This window comes from Melanerpes formicivorus, unplaced genomic scaffold (genome assembly GCF_026170545.1).
Source record: "Melanerpes formicivorus ecotype bairdi unplaced genomic scaffold, bMelFor1.0.p_v2 SCAF_3030, whole genome shotgun sequence".
NCBI lineage: Eukaryota > Metazoa > Chordata > Aves > Piciformes > Picidae > Melanerpes > Melanerpes formicivorus.
Window position 1 is genome coordinate 51 of NW_027145381.1, and position 19237 is coordinate 19287.

At 58.7% G+C, this 19237-nt stretch overlaps 1 protein-coding gene across 1 annotated transcript; it reads right to left on the reverse strand.

Moving 5' to 3' along the window:
- Window positions 1-472: 472 nt before the first annotated feature.
- Window positions 473-17969, reverse strand: CUNH1orf159 (chromosome unknown C1orf159 homolog; the record flags this gene model as incomplete). Its single annotated transcript, XM_068136713.1, has 7 exons — window positions 17887-17969; window positions 15446-15564; window positions 8305-8399; window positions 7071-7146; window positions 3489-3593; window positions 2434-2499; window positions 473-607 (listed from the first exon to the last, which is right to left on the reverse strand). Coding segments are annotated over exons 3-7 (454 nt in total), but the record flags the coding sequence as incomplete, so codon positions are not given.
- Window positions 17970-19237: the final 1268 nt, after the last annotated feature.

A 19237-nucleotide genomic window follows, 5' to 3' on the forward strand; every position in this document is an offset into this window, starting at 1 on the left:
CAGGGAGGTTGTGGCTGCACCCAGGGTGAGGTGGATGAGGCCTTGAGCAAGCTGGGCTGGTGGGAGGGGTCCCTGCAGAGGGAGTTGGAACTGGCTGATCCTTAAGGTCTCCTCCAACCTCAAGCATTCTGTGAATCCATGCAGAAAACCAGAGGAGGTCTATCTGTCGAGCAGACCCAGGCAAAACAGCTTGCTTTCAACAGAAGGAGCTCTAACACAGCAAATGCTGTGCTGGGGCTTGCTTGGCATGGGCATCACTCAAAGTGGCTGCAGAGCAGGGCCAAGGCCAGGGGCAAAGCTGAGTCTCTGCCTCCTGCCAAGCTGGGGCAACACTGGAGGCATCACCTCCCCCTGGCTGTGCTCAGCACCTCCCAGCCACTGGAGGGCCAGAGGAGTGTGGGCAAAAGAGAACAACTTCAAGCTGCAGCAGCTGCCAGGAGCAGAGGGAGGCAAGCCCTGGGCTGCATCCTACCTTTGTTCCTCCTGTAGAAGATGTTAGGAAGTTTATTGGCACGTTTGAGGTAGAAGAAAGAAGCAACAGAGAGAATCAGGAACAGGCTGATGAAAAAGGTCCCCAGGATGAGGGAAGCTGCTACTTCTGGGCCCCCTGTGCAAACAGAGGAGAGGGAGAGAAAAGGGTTTTTAGTCACTAGAGAGCCCTTTGGGTAGGACCAGCTTCTTGATAGCCACAGGAGCAAAGCAACACCCCAGTGCTGCTTGCCTCTCTGCCATGCAAGCAGAGACCTCCCTGGAAGGCTGGCAAATTCCTCTCACCATTCAATCCTGTCAGCTCAACAGCTGCCCCCCAGCCCCCACCTGCCAGCAAAGCCTCACGCCCTGCTCTCCCTCAAGACAGCCACAGATCTGTTGGGTATCTACTGTTGTTTCTTCCCTCTCACCTCCCAAGCCAGTGCTGGGAGGCACTCCACAGCAACATTCATAGTATCACAGTATCCGTCAGGGTGGGAAGGGACCACAAGGCTCAGCCAGTTCCAACCCCCCCTGCCATGGGCAGGGACTCCCCACACTAGATCAGGCTGCCCAGAGCCTCATCCAATGTTCCTATGTGCCTTAAATGAAGCCTCCCAAGGGCAGATCCTGTCAGCAGACAATAAACCACTGCTGCAGCACACCCACTGCTGTCTTGGGCCCCAAGAAACCATCCCCCCTGAGGCAGACCTCTAACCCACAAGATGCCTTCCCTCACCCCTCTGCTCCACTTTCCCCACCCCCTGCATAGCAACTCTGCTGCTTCATTGAAGGTTCTGATCCCACCCTGCAAGGAGCTGAAGGAAATAAAAGCTGCTTGGGAGCCTGTGGCAGACAAGCTCAGGCCACCAGATCTACCTCTGCCAAGCCCTGCTTGGAGAAGCCCACACCCTGAGGAGCACTGAGAGGTTTCAGGTCATAGAATCATAGCATCAGTAAGGTTGGGAAAGGCCTCAGAGCTCAACAAGTCCAAGCTGGCACCCAACACCTCCTGACAGCTAAACCATGGCTCCAAGTGCCACATCCAAGCCCCTCCTGAACACCTCCAGGGATGGGGACTCCACCACCTCCCTGGGCAGCATATCCCAATGGGCAACAACTCTCTCTGGGAGGAACTTTCTAGAGAGCAGAAGAGAGCAGGAGAGAGCAGGAGAGAGCAGGAGAGAGCAGGAGAGAGCAGGAGAGAGCAGGAGAGAGCAGGAGAGAGCAGGAGAGAGCAGGAGAGAGCAGGAGAGAGCAGGAGAGAGCAGGAGAGAGCAGGAGAGAGCAGGAGAGAGCAGGAGAGAGCAGGAGAGAGCAGGAGAGAGCAGGAGAGAGCAGGAGAGAGCAGGAGAGAGCAGGAGAGAGCAGAACTAGACTAAACCAGGTTGGAAAAGACCTCAGAGATCATCCAGCCCAACCTCTCACCCAGCACCATCTGATCAACTCAACCATGGCACCAAGCTCCCCATCCAGGCTCTTCCTAAACACCTCCAGGGATGGGGACTCCACCAGCTCCCTGGGCAGCACATCCCAAGGGCCAATCTCTCTTGCTGGGAAGAACTTTCTCCTCACCTCCAGCCTAAACCTCCCCTGGCACAGCTTGAGGCTGTGGCCTCTTGTTCTGGTGCTGCTTGCCTGGGAGAAGAGCCCAACCCCCACCTGGCTCCAACCTCCCTGCAGGGAGTTGGAGAGAGCAAGAAGGTCTCCCCTGAGCCTCCTCTTCTCCAGGCTAAGCAACCCCAGCTCCCTCAGCCTCTCCTCACTGGGCCAAGCTGCAAACTCCCCCCCAGTAAAACCCTGGTGCCTGAAAAACGCAGCTGCAAGCCCTGCCAGAGGCTGCTTGGTGAGAACCAACCAGAAGTGGCCATAAACCCTCTGCTGGAGACCTCCAGATTCCACAGCTGGGTTGAAATGGCCACTGGCAGGCAGGGAAGCCTCACACAGCTGCTGCCATCCACTCACCTATGCTCTGGAGGAAGGGAGTTACAGTGCTGATGTTCATGTGGAAACTCATCCCTCTGCTGCCAGCTGGAAAGCAAACAGCCAGGAGAAGAGAGGCTTGCTTTAAAGTCACACCTGACCAACCCCCCACTTCCCAGGAGTTCTTTAAGGCATTGACAGTGGGGAAGAATTTTGCCATGAAAACCCCAAGCCCATTGGAGAATTAAAGCAAGAGGCAAACCAAGCCAAGCAGGGACAGAATTTGCCCTCCCCCCCTCAAAAGAACAAAGAGAAGAAGTCTCCAGTGCATTCCTCTGGAGCTGAGGATGAAGTTCTCCAGGCCAAGGGGAGGGAGAGTCTGGCACAGGCTGCCCAGGGAGGCTGTGGCTGCCTCCAGTGTGGGGATGTGCAAGGCTAGGTTGGATGAGGGAAGGCAGTGCTTGGGAATCATGGAGTCAGCAAGGTTGGGAGAGACCTCCAAGATCATCTCCAACCTCCCTGCCATGGGCAGGGACACCTCTCAGCTAGGCTTGGTTGCTCAAGGCCTCATCCAACCTGGCCTTGAACACCCCCAGAATGGAGGCAGCCACAGCCTCCCTGGGCAGCCTGTGCCAGAGTCTCACCACCCTCAGACTGAAGAACTTCTTCCTCAGCTCCACCTGACCCTGCTCTGCCTCAGCTTCAAACCATTCCCCTTTGTGCTGTCTCCAGACACCCTCAGGAACAGCCACTCTGCAGCCTTCCTGCAGGATCCCTTCTGGCAGGCAGCTCTGAGGTCCCCCTGGAGCCTTCTCCTCTCCAGGCTGCACACCCCCAGCTCCCTCAGCCTGTGCTCACAGCAGAGCTGCTCCAGCCCTTGGATCATCTTTGTGGCCTCCCTCCAGCAGCTCTGTGTCCTTCTGATGCTGGGGACAGCAGAGCTGGCTGCAGGATTGGAGCTGAGGTCTCAGCAGAGCAGAGCCAAGGGGCAGAATCCCCTCTGAAGCTGCTGACCACAGCCTCCTTGAACAGGCCCACACACACAGAGGAGAACCCAGGCCACAAGCACCCAAAGGAAGGGCTGGCAAATGACTCACAGCTTCTGCATTCAGTCAGATTTTGCCCAGAGGAGACAGGAAGGGATTCATTCTTGCACTTGATGCAGCTGCTGCTGCCATCCTCATTCCACCTTCTGTAACAACCTGCAGGGGAAGAAGATATCCAAAGGTTTGGAACAACAAAGGCAACGTTGGAAACACTTCCTTGGTCTGTGGGGAGAGGCAAAGGCAACAAACCTCCTCTGTTTGCTCCACTGCTTGCAAACATCTCCTGCTTGCTCTTACACAGGTGAAAGAGGTTCTAGAGATGCACAGAATGGGTTGGAAGGGACCTCAGAGGGCATCCAGTTCCAACCCCCTGCCATGGGCAGGGACACCTCCCACCAGCCCAGATTGCTCAAGGCCTCTACCAAGCAGGGAGGAGGCATCCACAGCCCCCCTGGGCAACCTGTTGCAGTGTCTCACCAGCCTCCTAGCCAAGACCTTCTTCAGTGCAAATCTCCTCTCCTCCAACTTCAAGCCTTTGCCCCTGGGCCTGTCCCTGCAGGCCTTTGCAAACAGTCCCTCTGCAGCCTGCCTGGAGCCCCCTTCAGGTACTGGAAAGCTGCTCTTAGGTCCTCCCTGCAGCCTTCTCTTCTCCATGCTGCACACCCCCAGCTCCCTCAGCCTGTCTTATTATCATAGTATCAGTCAGGGTTGGAAGGGACCACAAGGATCAGCCAGTTCCAACCCCTCTGCCATGGGCAGGGACACCCCACACTAGATCAGCCTGGCCACAGCCTCATCCAGCCTGGGCTTAAACACCTCCAGGGCTGGGACCTCAACCACCTCCCTGCACAACCCATTCCAGGGCTTCACCACTCTCATGGGGAAGAACTTCCTCCTCACCTCCAGCCTGAATCTCCCCACCTCCAGCTTCATTCCATTCCCCCTAGTCCTATCACTGCCTGAGATCCTGAGCAGTCCCTCCCCAGCCTTCCTGGAGCCCCCTTCAGATCCTGGAAGGCCACAATGAGGTCACCTGGGAGCCTTCTCTTCTCCAGCCTGCACAGCCCCAACTCCTTCAGTCTGTCCTCACAGCAGAGCAGCTCCAGCCCTCTGCTCATCCTCCTGGCCCTGCTCTGGACACCTTCCAGCACCTCCAGATCCCTCTTGTCCTAGGGGCTCCAGAACTGGAGGCAGTGCTCCAGGTGGGGTCTCCCCAGAGCTGAGCAGAGGGGGAGAATCACCTCCCTTGCCCTGCTGGCCACACTTCTCCTGCTGCAGCCCAGGCTCTGCTTGGCTTTCTGGGCTGCAAGTGCAGACTGAGAGCTCCTGGTGAGCTTCTCCTCCCCCAGCACCCCCAAGGCTCTCTCCTCAGGGCTGCTTTCCAGCCAGTCCCTGCCCAGCCTGGATTTGTGCCTGGGATTGCCTCCACCCAGCTGCAGGACCCTGCCCTTGCTCTTGTTGAACCTCCTGAGGTTGGTTTGTGCCCAGCTCTGCAGCCTGCCCAGGTCCCTCTGGATGGATCCCTTCCCTCCAGCCTGCCCAGCTCCCTCTGGATGGATCCCTTCCCTCCAGCTGTCTGCTGCCCCACACAGCTTGGTGTCATCAGCAGGCCTGCTGAGGGTGCTGTCCTTGCAGCAGAGGTGCTGCAGCCCCCTGATCACCTTCAATGGGCTCCTCTGGACCCTCTCCATCAGGTCCATGTCCTACCTGTGCTGAGGGGCTCCAGAGCTGGCACTGCCATGCCTCAGCCCTCTCCCAGTGCTGTCTGACTGGTGTCCCTTTCAGAGCCCAGCCTGCTTCAGCTCCTCTGTGCCAGCTGGGAAGTGTTGCCTACCAAGCCACCCTCCCTTGCAGGCTGGAGGCTGATTAAACATTCCTCTTGGCCTATGCCTTGGCTGCTGCAAGCTCTCCATTCCCAGGGGAAATGCAGACCCTGGGACGCCTTTCTTGGAGGGAAAAGGAAGTAAAACCCCAGCACATTTAGGGCACATCTTCAAGAACAGCTTCATTTAATGCCCTAAAGCTGTGGCAGCTTCACTGGAGGCTTAGGCTTGGAGAGATGAAGATTAGGAGGCTGTTCCCTACCAGATCCTATTGCAGTCTGCATTGAAAGGGAAGGAGAAAGGAAGGAAACACCAAACCCTCCCTGTGCTGGCTAAAGCCCAGCCTTGCAGAGCCTTGGGCCAGACTGGTATCAATTATGCCATAAAGCAAACAATTAGTGAGGTGCTGAGCTGAGAACAGCTCTGCTGGGAGGCTGCCCTCAGAGGGGAGCAGCCCTTTGGGATGGCCACAGCCATAAATCCCACCTGACACTCACTCTGAGAGCCAGGGGGAGGGCAAAGGCTTGCTGCAGGAGGAGGAAGGAGGCATCAAAGCACCTACCTGACACGGAGATCAGCAGCTCAGGAGGGGACTGGAGTGAGCACAGCCCCCATGGCCTGCAGGCAGCTGTTTGCTCCACAGCTAACCCCCTCAGGAGCAGCAATCAAGCTACTCACAGAATCAGTGAGGTGGGAAGAGACCTCAGAGATCAGCAAAACCAACCTGGCACCCAGCACCTCCTGACAGCTAAACCATGGCTCCAAGTGCCACATCCAATCCCCTCCTGAACACCTCCAGGGATGGGGACTCCACCACCTCCCTGGGCAGCACATCCCAAGGGCCAACAACTCTCTCTGGGAAGAGCTTTCTCCTCACCTCCAGCCTAAACCTCCCCTGGCACAGCTTGAGACTCCAGGTGGGGTCTCCCCAGAGCTGAGCAGAGGGGGAGGATCACCTCCCTTGCCCTGCTGGCCACACTTCTCCTGCTGCAGCCCAGGCTCTGCTTGGCTTTCTGGGCTGCAAGTGCACACTGAGAGCTCCTGGTGAGCTTCTCCTCCCCCAGCACCCCCAAGGCTCTCTCCTCAGGGCTGCTTTCCAGCCTGGATTTGTGCCTGGGGTTGCCTCCACCCAGCTGCAGGACCCTGCCCTTGGTCTTGTTGAACCTCCTGAGGTTGGCTTGTGCCCAGCTCTGCAGCCTGCCCAGCTCCCTCTGGCTGGATCCCTTCCCTCCAGCCTGCCCAGCTCCCTCTGGATGGATCCCTTCCCTCCAGCCTGCCCAGCTCCCTCTGGATGGATCCCTTCCCTCCAGCTGTCTGCTGCCCCACACAGCTTGGTGCCATCAGCAAACCTGCTGAGGCTGCACTCAGTGCCACTGGCCATGGCACCCACAAAGATGTTGAACAAGCCTGGGCCCAGGACTGACCCCTGAGGGACTCTGCTTGTCCCTCCTGGCCTCCAGTGGGCCATGGAGCCATTGAATGCTCCCCTTTCAATCCCCACTGCAGCAGCCCTGCTTCTCCTGGTCATGGTTGGAGCTTTTTAGGGGCTCTTGAGCACTTGCAGACGCTCCTACATCACCCAGCTGCAGGCCCCATGAAGAAGAATAACCTGGTGAGTGGTGGGCTGCTCCCTTCCCCAGGCAGGAGCAACAGTTCTGAGCCAGGAGAAGGGTAGAGAGAGGAAGAAAAGCTTCACCTGGCAGCCCCTGTGCTGCTGATGGCTTTCCCTCCCCAATCAAATCAGGAGCTTTATTTCCTTGGGGACTGTCCAGCCCCAGCTGGGATGTCACTGAGCAGTGAGACACTTTACCTGGGCTGCACTGGTTGGATACTGGGCAGGAGCTGTTGGAGTCCAACATATCCACACAGCATTCTGTTTCTGACACCTAAACAAAGAGCAGACACATCAGACAGCCATGGGATGCTTTGCCTTGGAAGGGATTTCCCTCCCCACACACCCCAAAAGTCACCTGAGGCCAAGCCCCACTGCAGTCAGCAGGGACATCCTCCACTGGATCAGGCTGCCCAGAGCCCTGCCCAGCCTGGCCTTGAGTATCATAGAATCAGGAAGGTTGGGAAAGACCTCAGGGATCATCAAGGCCAAGCTGGCACCCAACACCTCCTGACAGCTACACCATGGCTCCCACTGCCACATCCAATCCCCTCTTGAACACCTCCAGGGATGGGGACTCCACCACCTCCCTGGGCAGCACATCCCAATGGCTAACAACTCTCTCTGGGAAGAATTTCTTCCTCACCTCCAGCCTAAACCTCCCCTGGCACAGCTTGAGACTGTGGCCTCTTGTTCTGGTGCTGCTTGCCTGGGAGAAGAGACCAACCCCCACCTGGCTACAACCTCCCTGCAGGGAGTTGGAGAGAGCAAGAAGGTCTCCCCTGAGCCTCCTCTTCTCCAGGCTAAGCAACCCCAGCTCCCTCAGCCTCTCCTCCCAGGGCTGTGCCCCAGACCCCTCCCCAGCTTTGTTGCCCTTCTCTGGACACCTTCCAGCAGCTCAACATCTTTCCTGACCTGAGTGGCCCAGAACTGGCCACAGGACTCCAGGTGTGGCCTGAGCAGTGCTGAGCCCAGGGCAGGATGCCTTCCCTGCTCCTGCTGGAAGGGTCCTTGCCTTACAGGGCAGGCTTGGACAAGATGACCTTGGAGGGTCCCTTCCAACCTTCTCATGGGATTTGTGCCTTTAGGTCCCCAGGGTTTGGATGGTTTGCAGTTCAAGTGGCAAGCAGCTTGACAAGTGTGTGTGGGGGCTGATCCTCAAGGTGTGGGGGGGTGCTTTTTCCCATGAGTGGTGCTCTCAGTTACCTCCCTGCTCTCCTACAAGCACAGGAGCAGGAAGAACTCAAGGCACTCGGCCATCCCAGCAAGCTGACCCTCTGTGCAGGTTCCACTTAATGACTGCTGGCAGGCAGGGGCACTCCTGTTCAGTGGGGGAGAGGAAACACTCTGATCTGCTTTGACAGCACCCAGCATGACCAAAACCAGACACAGACACACACACATCCCCACCCCCCAGCCATGGAGTACCCACCGAGCTCTCCGTGGACTTGCCGGCGACCTCTGCCACCAGCCGAGTGAAGAGCAGCACAAAGGGCACCTCCATGCCCAGGAGAGGCACAGGCCTGGCTGAGGAGAGGCAGAGGAGTCAGAGTGGCTGAGGCAGCACAGAACAGCTTCACTTGGAAGGGACCTGGAAGCTCACCCACCTCCAGCCCCACTGCCACAGGCAGAGACACCTCCCCCCAGCCCAGGCTGCTCGGCCGTAGAATCAGCCAGGTTGGAAGAGACCTCAGAGAGCAGCAAGGCCAAGCTGGCACCCAGCACCTCCTGACAGCTAACCCAGGGCTCCAAGTGCCACAGCCAAGCCCCTCTGGAACCCCTCCAGGGATGGGGACTCCACCACCTCCCTGGGCAACCTGTGCCAGAGTCTCCCCACCCTCACTGGAAGGAATTTCTCCCTCATCCCCAGTCTGAATCTGCCTTCCTGCAGCTTCAATCCATTCCCTCCCATCTAATCACTTACAACCCCTGGCCAGAAGTCCCTCCCCAGCCTTCCTGCAGCCTCCCTTCAGAGAACCACAGAATCAATAAGGTTGGAAGAGACCTCAGGGATCATCAAGTCCAAGCTGGCACCCAACACCTCCTGACAGCTAAACCATGGCTCCAAGTGCCACATCCAATGTGGAAATGGCATCCTGGGGCATGGATTCCTGCCCATGGTGGTGCTGGGTTGATGGCTTGATGACCTTTAAAGGTCTTTATCCAACCTTCAGGGCCTTCAGCCTCATCAAAATCAATTGCTGTGGGGGCAAATGGGCCCCAGGGATGTTCTCCCAGCTCCAGCTGCTCACAGAATCCGTCAGCCAGGCTGGAAAAGAGCTCAGAGCTCAGCAAGTCCAACCTGGCACCCAACACCTCCTGACAGCTAAACCATGGCTCCCAGTGCCACATCCAATCCCCTCTGGAACACCTCCAGGGATGGGGACTCCACCACCTCCCTGGGCAGCACATCCCTGTGGCCAACAACTCTCTCTGGGAAGAACTTTCTCCTCAAGGCTTCCTCCAGCCTGGCTTTGAACCCCTCCAGGGAAGGGACACCCACAGCCTCCCTGGGCAGCCTGCTCCAGTGCCTCCCCACCCTCACTGGAAGGAATTTCTCCCTCATCCCCAGTCTGAATCTGCCTTCCTGCAGCTTCAATCCATTCCCTCCCATCTTATCACTCACAACCCCTGGCCAGAAGTCCTTCCCCAGCCTTCCTGCAGCCTCCCTTCAGAGAACCACAGAATCAATAAGGTTGGAAGAGACCTCAGAGCTCATCAAGTCCAACCTGCCACCTCACACCCCAGGACTAACTCAACCATGGCTCCAAGTGCCACCTCCAAGCCCTTTTTGACCACCTCCCGGCCCCTTTTGACCACCTCCCGGCCCCTTCTGACCACCTCCCAGCCCCTTCTGACCACCTCCAGGCCATGCCAGAGGAGCTGACAGTTTCCTTTTGTGAAGGAACTTTTGACACCCCCATTGCCTCTCTCTGGACACAAAGCCCTCCAAGTTAAACATGCTGGGAGGTGAGAGGGGGGCTGGGGAACAACTTACCTTGCTTGGAGACACCAATTTGAGACACTCAACGAGGGTTTCCCCCCCTCCCCTCCCCTCCAGCTGCAGAGGGGCAGGTTTCTTGCCTGGGGCTGACTGTGGTTGCTAAGAAACGAGGAACCTTATCAGCCTGCTCCAAACTGGGCCAGGCAGAGCCTATTCCACACCCAGGATGTAGGAGAAAGAATCAGTGTGGCTTGCAAGAGAAGGGTCACTGCCTGGCACCACCACTGATAAGCCTCTGCCCAGCTCCTCTGGCTGCAGCAGGGAGCTGGGATGGATTGGGAGCAGCACAGGCAGCAGCCACTGCTGGGCAGAGGCAGGGCTGGCACTCCTGTCTCCCCTGACAGCACACTCATGAAGCATTAATGAAGCCTGTCCCTTGACAGGCAGCATTTCTCCACTGCCTCAGAGCAGAGCTCCCCAGGGTGGAACAGGATATTTCAGTCTGCTGCCAGCTGAGCTTCCTTCTTTCCCCCTCCCCCTCTGCTTTTGCTGCCACCTGACTTCCAGCAGGAAGCTCAAGCAAGTTCACCTCTCCTACCCGGAGTGGTTTGGGTCATGGTTGACCTACATGGTCCAGACACTCCTTGTGTCAACAGCACAACATCTGCCTCTCCTCTGGGCAACAGCATGGTGGAAGCTGCACCCAGCCCTCACAAGCAGAGAATGAAGCCCTGGAATGGGTTGGCCAGGGAGGTGGTTGAGGCCCCAGCCCTGGAGGTGTTTAAGCCCAGGCTGGATGAGGCTCTGGGCAGCCTGATCTAGTGTGGGGTGTCCCTGCCCATGGCAGGGGGGTTGGGACTGGCTGATCCTTGTGGTCCCTTCCAACCCTGACTGATCCTATGATACTATGAATGCTTTGGGCTGGAAAAGGCCTCCAAGAAGACCTCCTGGCCTGGATCAGGGAGAGTGTGTGGCCAGCAGGAGCAGGGAGCTCATCCTGCCCTGGGCTCAGCACTGCTCAGGCCACACCTGGAGTCACAGTATCATAGAATCAGTCAGGGTTGGAAGGGACCACAAGGATCAGCCAGTTCCAACCCCACTGCCATGGGCAGGGACACCCCACACTAGATCAGCCTGGCCAGAGCCTCAGCCAGCCTGGGCTTAAACATCTCCTGTGTCCAGTTCTGGGCTCCTCAGTTCAAGAAGGACATTGAGAGACTTGAAGGTGTCCAGAGAAGGGCAACAAAGCTGGGGAGGGGTCTGGAGCACAGCCCTGGGAGGAGAGGCTGAGGGAGCTGGGGTTGCTTAGCCTGGAGAAGAGGAGGCTCAGGGGAGACCTTCTTGCTCTCTCCAACTCCCTGCAGGGAGGTTGTAGCCAGCTGGGGGTTGGTCTCTTCTGCCAGGCAAGCAGCACCAGAACAAGAGGCCAGAGTCTCAAGCTGTGCCAGGGGAGGTTCAGGCTGGAGGTGAGGAAGAAATTCCTCCCAGCAAGAGAGATTGGCCCTTGGGATGTGCTGCCCAGGGAGGTGGTGGAGTCCCCATCCCTGGAGATGCTTAGGAAGAGCCTGGCTGAGGCCCTTGGAGCCATGGTTGAGTTGATCAGATGGTGCTGGGGGATAGCTTGGACTTGATGCTCTCTGAGGTTGTTCAAACCAGGTTGATTCTATTGCATTGTGAGACCCCCACCTGCAGCACTGCCTCCAGCTCTGGGCCCCCAGCATGAGAGGAACCTGGAGCTGCTGGAGAGGCTTCAGTGGAGGCCACCAAAGATGATCAGAGGGCTGCAGAACCTCCCCTGGGGGGACAGGCTGGGAGAGTTGGGGCTGTGCAGCCTGGAGAAGAGAAGGCTCTGGGGGAGGCCTTGCAGCAGCCATGGTTTGGTTGATCAGATGGTGCTGGGTGGCAGCTTGGACTGGATGATCTCAAAGCTCTCTCCCAACCTGGTTAATTCTGTTCTATCCTATCCCTACACACAAAGCCCTCTGTGAAGCTAAACCACCTCCAACCTCCCAGCCCAGCTCTTGGCTAATCCCAACAGCTCCACAGCTCAGCATTGATTGGGTTCTCATCCCTGCAACAAATCAAGGCACTCAGAGGCAATCCTGCTGCATTGATGGGCAGCTCTCTGTGCACAGCCACTCCTGCCTCTAACAAAGCAGGACAGCTGCCCTGCAGCTCTAGCCACTGGAAGTAGGCCACCAGATCTATTTGCCCTCAACTCATCAGCCAATATCTTTTTTATCTCAGTGAGACAGAGATGATGCCAAAGCAGAAGGCATTGATTGGTTGGCTGGGGGGTTTTGTTGGGCTCTGGGCTCAGCTTGAAGCAGTTTGCAGGGCAGAGCTGAGCCAAACTGCTCTAAAAGCTTCCAAACATAGGAGACCTATCAGAGAATCAACCAGGCTGGAAGAGACCTCAAGGATCAGCCTGGAGGCCTTTTATGAGCAGGTGACAACATCAATAGCTGAGGGGAGAGCAACTGCTGTGGTTTGCCTGGAGCTGAGCACAGCCTTCAGCACTGTCCCACACCACAGCCTGGGCTCCAGGCTGCTGACACATGGCTGTGATGGGTGACCACTGGATGGATAAGGAACTGGCTTGATGGCTGTGCCCAAAGAGTGGCTGTCCATGGCTCCATGGCCCAGGGGAGGCCAGGGACAAGCAGAGTCCCTCAGGGATCAGTCCTGGGCCCAGGCTTGTTCAACATCCCTGTGGGTGCCATGGACAGTGGCACTGAGTGCAGCCTCAGCAGGTTTGCTGATGGCACCAAGCTGTGTGGGGCAGCAGACAGCTGGAGGGAAGGGATCCAGGCAGGCTGGAGGGAAGGGATCCAGCCAGAGGGAGCTGGGCAGGCTGGAGGGAAGGGATCCAGCCAGAGTGAGCTGGGCAGGCTGGAGGGAAGGGATCCAGCCAGAGTGAGCTGGGCAGGCTGGAGGGAAGGGATCCAGCCAGAGGGACCTGGGCAGGCTGGAGGGAAGGGATCCAGCCAGAGGGAGCTGGGCAGGCTGCAGAGCTGGGCACAAGCCAACCTCAGGAGGTTCAACAAGACCAAGGGCAGGGTCCTGCAGCTGGCTGGAGGCAATCCCAGGCACAAATCCAGGCTGGAAAGCAGCCCTGAGGAGAGAGCCTTGGGGGTGCTGGGGGAGGAGAAGCTAGCAGAGGTGCTTCAGTTCCTTGCTCATCTCTGTGGCCTCCTCTGGACCCATTCCACCAGCTCCATGTCCTTCCAGGGCATTCTCTTGCTCAGGCTGAACAAGCCCAGCTCCCTCAGCCTGTCCTCATAGCAGAGGTGCTTCAGTTCCTTGCTCATCTCTGTGGCCTCCTCTGGACCCACTCCACCAGCTCCATGTCCTTCCAGGGGCTTCTCTTGCTCAGGCTGAACAAGCCCAGCTCCTAGCAGAGGTGCTTCAATTCCTTGCTCATCTCTGCAGCCTCCTCTGGACCCACTCCACCAGCTCCATGTCCTTCCAGGGGCTTGCTCAGGCTGAACAAGCCCAGCTCCCTCAGCCTGACCTGATAGCAGAGGTGCTTCAGTCCTTTGCTCATCTCTGTGGCCTCCTCTGGACCCACTCCACCAGCTCCACATCCTCCCTGTGCTGAGGGGCTCCAGAGCTGGAGCCAGCACTCTGTTGGAGGTCTCATTTCACATCCTTAACATCCAAGTTCACTTCACACCACCAAGCTGAGAAAGGAAAGAGCCCCAGAGCCTCCAAGCCATTCAGCAGCCAGCAGTGCTGAACCTGCCTCTGAGTGTGAGGCAGCTGAAGGTTTAGTTTGCAAACCACTTGGGGGGATTTGATGAGGGCCAGAGTCCCACAGCCAACCAATTCTCAAAGCCAGGGAGCAGGTTTCACATTTGGCAGCCCTTTTCCTCCTTGGATTAAGGCTGGAGGTGGGGGGGAGGGAACACCCTGATAATGTCACACACACACACACACCAAGTGCTGCTCAAATGAGGAGGTAATTTCTGCTGGAGAAGGCAACAGAGTTGTGAGAGCACAGACATCTTAATCACCACAAGGATTGCACAGCAGAGCCTCACATTTGAAGCAAGCCTCAGAGCAGTGACAGCTTGGATCTGGAGCACCACAACACACAGAAGCCAAACCACATCAAGAGGCACTGAGCTTCCTCTCCTTGCTTTGCAAACAGAGCACAAACAGCTCCTCAAGTCTTTGGGCACTGGAAGGCTTTTCCCTTCCAGGTCCTGGAAGCAAGTGCTCTGTGATGCACTTGATTTCCACACACAGAGCTGGGCAGCTCTTCTTCCTGCTCCAGGAGCAAGCTCTGCCCTGCTTAAAGCATTGCTGGAGCAGAGTAATGATTTGCAAGCTGTGTAGGAAGGGGAAAAAAAAAGCCAACAGAAGAACCATTCATAGAATCAATGAGGTTGGAAAAGACTTCAGGGATCAGCAAGTCCAAGCTGGCACCCAACACCTCCTGACAGCCAAACCATGGCTCCAAGTGCCACATCCAAGCCCCTCCTGAACACCTCCAGGGATGGGGACTCCGCCACCTCCCTGGGCAGCACATCCCAAGGGCCAATCTCTCTGGGAAGAACTTTCTCCTCACCTCCAGCCTAAACCTCCCCTGGCACAGCTGGAGACTCTGGCCTCTTGTTCTGGGGCTGCTTGCCTGGGAGAAGAGACCAACCCCCACCTGGCTCCAACCTCCCTTCAGGGAGTTGCAGAGAGCAAGAAGGTCTCCCCTGAGCCTCCTCTTCTCCAGGCTAAGCAACCCCAGCTCCCTCAGCCTCTCCTCCCAGGGCTGTGCTCCAGACCCCTCCCCAGCTTTCTTGCCCTTCTCTGGACACCTTCAAGTCTCTCAATGTCCTTCTTGACCTGAGGAGCCCAGAACTGGACACAGGACTCAAGGTGTGGCCTGAGCAGTGCTGAGCACAGGGCAGGATGAGCTCCCTGCTCCTGCTGGCCACACTGCTCCTGATGCAGGCCAGGATGCCATTGGCCTTCTTGGCCACCTGGGCACACTGCTGACTCATGTTCAGCCTACTGTCAACCAGCACCCCCAGGTCCCTCTCTGCCTGGCTGCTCTCAGCCACTCTGACCCCAGCCTGTAGCACTGCCTGGGGTTGCTGTGGCCAAAGTGCAGCCCCTGGCACTTGGATGTGTTCAATCTCCTGCCCTTGGCCTCTGCCCATCTGCCCAGCCTGGCCAGGTCCCTCTGCAGAGCCTCTCTGCCCTCCAGCAGATCAACTCCTGCCCCCAGCTTGCTGTCCTCTGCAAACTTATTGATGATGGACTCAGTGCCCTCATCCAGCTCATCAGTGAAGATATTGAACAGGCTGGGGCCCAGCACTGCTCCCTGGGGCACAGCACTGGTGCCTGGCTGCCAGCTGGCTGTGGCACCATTCACCACCACTCTCTGGGCTCAGCCTGCAGCCAGTTCCTAACCCAGCTCAGAGCTGCTGCTGTCCAAACCATTCCTTAAATCCCAGGTGAGGGTAGAACTCCCTCAGCAGACCTGTTTGAGCCCTCACACTCCTCCTGCTGCCAAGAGCTTCTTCATTCTGCTGTGACCTTGAATCAGCCATGATTAGGGGGGGGAAAGAAGTGACACCAGAGAAGCCAAAATGCAGTTGCACTTGTGAAGACCTCAGCCCTGACTTACCAGCAGCTTCAGAGGCAGGCAGCAGGGCCCTGCATCCTCCCCCAGACAATCCCCCAGCACTTGTGGCGTGTGGCTGGCTGCTAATTTCCCATTGACACTGCAACTGTTTCACAACCAACCTGCAGGGCAGAGGAGAGCAGATGAGGTGGAACAATCCTTCCCCCAGCTTCAGGCTGAGAAGGGGACTGGTTTTTCCAGCTCCCTTCACAGGCACCCATGCAGAGAACTCTCATCACCCCCCCTCCTGGCATCGAGAGGGTTATGTAAGAGGCCAGCAAGCAGCGATTTGAAACACACACCTTGCAGCCCAGATAACCAAGACACCAACTTGCAGCCAGGCTTGGCTTCAACAAGCAGCCAGGTGCCTAGAAGGTGCCTAGAGCAAGCACCAATTAACACCAACACTTGGCTGCTGCCATCAACACCAAGCAGGCAGAGGCATTCCTGCTGTCCTTGCAGCCTTCAGCACTGCAGGCAGAAAGGGAAGGCTGCTGGGATCTGGCTGCTAACAGGCAGCACCAGATGCTGAAGTGGGACACATGCATGGCCCCAAACCCATGGCTCAAGGGATTTTATTTCCCCCCCCCCCTTCCCCTCTCCTCCCAAGCAGTGCAAGACAAATGTGTGTTCCAGAGGAGCAAATGTGCTTAAAGCTGAGCCAGAAAGCAAAGCAATCCCCAAACAACCCCCCCATGACCCTAAGAATCAGAGAGTTGTGAAGGTTGGAAGGGACCTCAAGGATCAGCCAGTTCCAGAGGAGCAAAAGGAAGGAAAGAGATTCAGGCTGGAGGGGAGGAGGAAGTTCTTCCCCATGAGAGTGGTGAAGCCCTGGGATGGGTTGTGCAGGGAGGTGGTTGAAGCCCCCATCCCTGGAGGTGTTTAAGGCCAGGCTGGATGAGGCTCTGGGCAGCCTGATCTAGTGTGGGGTGTCCCTGCCCATGGCAGGGGGGGTTGGAACTGGCTGATCCTTGTGGTCCCTTCCAGCCCTGACTGATTCTATGATACCACTTGGCTTCAAGCAGTGATCTGCAGTCATCTCAGCTAAAGCCAGGTTAAACAGCCTTCTCCTCAGTGAGGTTTGACTGTTTGACCACATTTAGGTGTTGCTCATGGTTGAAGTGGTTGATCTTCCCCACGAGAGTGGTGAAGCCCTGGAATGGGTTGTGCAGGGAGGTGGTTGAAGCCCCCATCCCCGGAGGTGTTTAAGCCCAGGCTGGCTGAGGCTCTGGCCAGGCTGATCTAGTGTGGGGTGTCCCTGCCCATGGCAGGGGGGTTGGAACTGGCTGATCCTTGTGGTCCCTTCCACTCCTGACTGATACCTATGATACTTGAACATTGGCTACCCTCCCGTGGACAAAGGCAGAGCCAAGGGGCAGCCCCCTTCACCACGGAGCCCAGCTGGGTAAGCTGAGTGCCCTCAGGGATGGCTGAATTGCCTTCTGGATGGCTTCTGAATGGCCTAAGGACTTCTGCAGCAGCAGAGAGAACAGCTCCAGCATTTCTCCTTTGCCAGCCTGCCTCTCCCATACCTGAAACCTCAGCAGCTGGTGGCTGCCCTATGGGAATCAAAGGGTCAGAGAATTGTCAGGGCTGGAAGGGACCTCAAAGATCAGCCAGCTCCAGACCCCTGCCATGGGCAGGGACACCTCACACCACAGCAGGTTGCTCACAGCCACCTCCAGCCTGGCTGCAAACACCTCCAGGGATGAGGCTTCCACCACCTCCCTGGGCAGCCTGTGCCAGGCTCTCACCACCCTCCTGGGGAACAACTTCTTCCTCACAGCCAATCTCAATCTCCCCATTTCTCCTTTTGCTCCATCCCCCTCAGTCCCATCCCTCCCTGACCCCCCTCGGAAGTCCCTCCCCGGCTTCCCTGTAGCCCCCTGCAGATCCTGGGAGGCCAGACTGCCCCAAACCGTAACACACGGAGAGAGTTTGTCAAGGGAAACAGCATCCGAAGTTGTACAGGAGCAGGAGGGCGAAAGGATTCTCTTCCCAAGGCATCTCCCGGATCCCGCCCCCCAGCGTCAACCGCCCCGGGAGCCAAGCAGCCTTCAAGGCGCTGGGAGAGGAGGAGGGCCGAGGGGCGACTCGTCCCCCGCCGCTCCCTACCGGGGCAGAGCGCCGCCGCCGCCGCCGCTCCCTCGCAGCCCACCGCGGCCGGCGGTGCCGGGGCCTGCCCTGCTCGGCACAGCCCGGGACCCCGCCGCCTCCAGCGGCAGCAGCACGGCGGCCGTGGGGGGCCCTGGGCCGCGGCCGGCAGAACCGCTCCGTGCTGCCGGGGCCCGCGGCCGAGCCGAAAGCGGCAGCGGCTCGCTCCCTCCCGCCCTCCCCTCACCTGCCCGGCGGCGCCTCCCTCGCCCCGAACAATGGGGCAACGCCCGGGGGCTCGCCGCCCCGCCCGGGCCTTTCCCCCCGCCGCCTCCCCGCCGCCTCCTCACCTGAAGCAGCAACCTCCGGCAGCACCGGCGGCAGGTTCCCGTTCGTACCCCCCCGCCCTCCGGCAGCGCCCGGCCCGCTCCTTCCCGCCGCGCCCTGGGAGTTGTAGTTCCCCTCGCCGCCGGCCCCCGCCCTGCCCAGCGCCGCGGGCCGCCCCGCCCCGAACTACAAATCCCAGCAGGCCCCGCGCCGGGCCCTACCTGCGCCCTCCTTCCCCGCAGGTAAAGCCCCGCCCTCGGCCCCGCCCCGCCGCGCCTGCAGCAGCGCCGAGCCCCGGGGAAAGGGAGTGCGGCGGCCGCGGGGGGGGCCGGGGGGCGGCCGTGCCCCGCTCCGACACTCCCGGCGCGGCCGCTCCCGGCGTGCCTGGCGCCGCCGCCGCCATCTTGGGCGTTGCTGGGAGACGCGGACGCGCCGGGGGGGCGGGGCGGGGAGCGGGGAGCGGCAGGTGGGGAGCGGGGAGCTGGAGAGTTCCTCATCCTCCAGCCTCGCCCATGGTCCAGCCTCCATCCTCCAGCCCCATCCATCCTCCAGCCTTGCCCATCATCCAGCCTCCAGCCCCATCCATCCTCCAGCCTTGCCCATTGTCCAGCCTCCAGCCTCGCCCATGGTCCAGGCTTTGCCCATAGTCCATCCTCCAGCCTTGCCCATCATCCAGCCTCCAGCTCCATCCATCCTCCAGCCTTGCCCGTTGTCCATCCTCCAGCCTTGCCTATCATCCATCCTCCAGCTCTTGCCCATCATCCATCCTCCAGCCCCATCCATCCTCCAGCTCTTGCCCATCATCCATCCTCCAGCCCCATCCATCCTCCAGCGTTGCCCATCATCCATCCTCCAGCCTCGTCCATCCTCCAGCTCTTGCCCATCATCCAGCTCCAGCCCCATCCATCCTCCAGCCTTGCCCATCATCCATCCTCCAGCCCCATCCATCCTCCAGCCTTGCCCATCATCCATCCTCCAGCCCCATCCATCCTCCAGCCTTGCCCATCATCCATCCTCCAGCCTTGCCCATCATCCATCCTCCAGCCTTGCCCATCATCCAGCCTTGCCCATCATCCATCCTCCAGCCCCATCCATCTTCCAGCCTTGCCCATCATCCATCCTCCAGCCCCATCCATCCTCCAGCCCCATCCAGCCTCCAGCCTTGCCCATTGTCCATCCTCCAGCCTCATCCACGGTCCACCCTTGTCCATCCTCCAGCCTTCTGCTCTGCTCTGCTGAGACCCCACTCTGGAGTCCTCAGCACAGCACAGCACAGCCCTGTTGGAGCAGGGTCAGAGGAGGACACAGCAGTGCTGGCAGGGCTGGAACCCCTCTGCTGTGAGGCCAGGCTGGGAGAGCTGGGGTTGTGCAGCC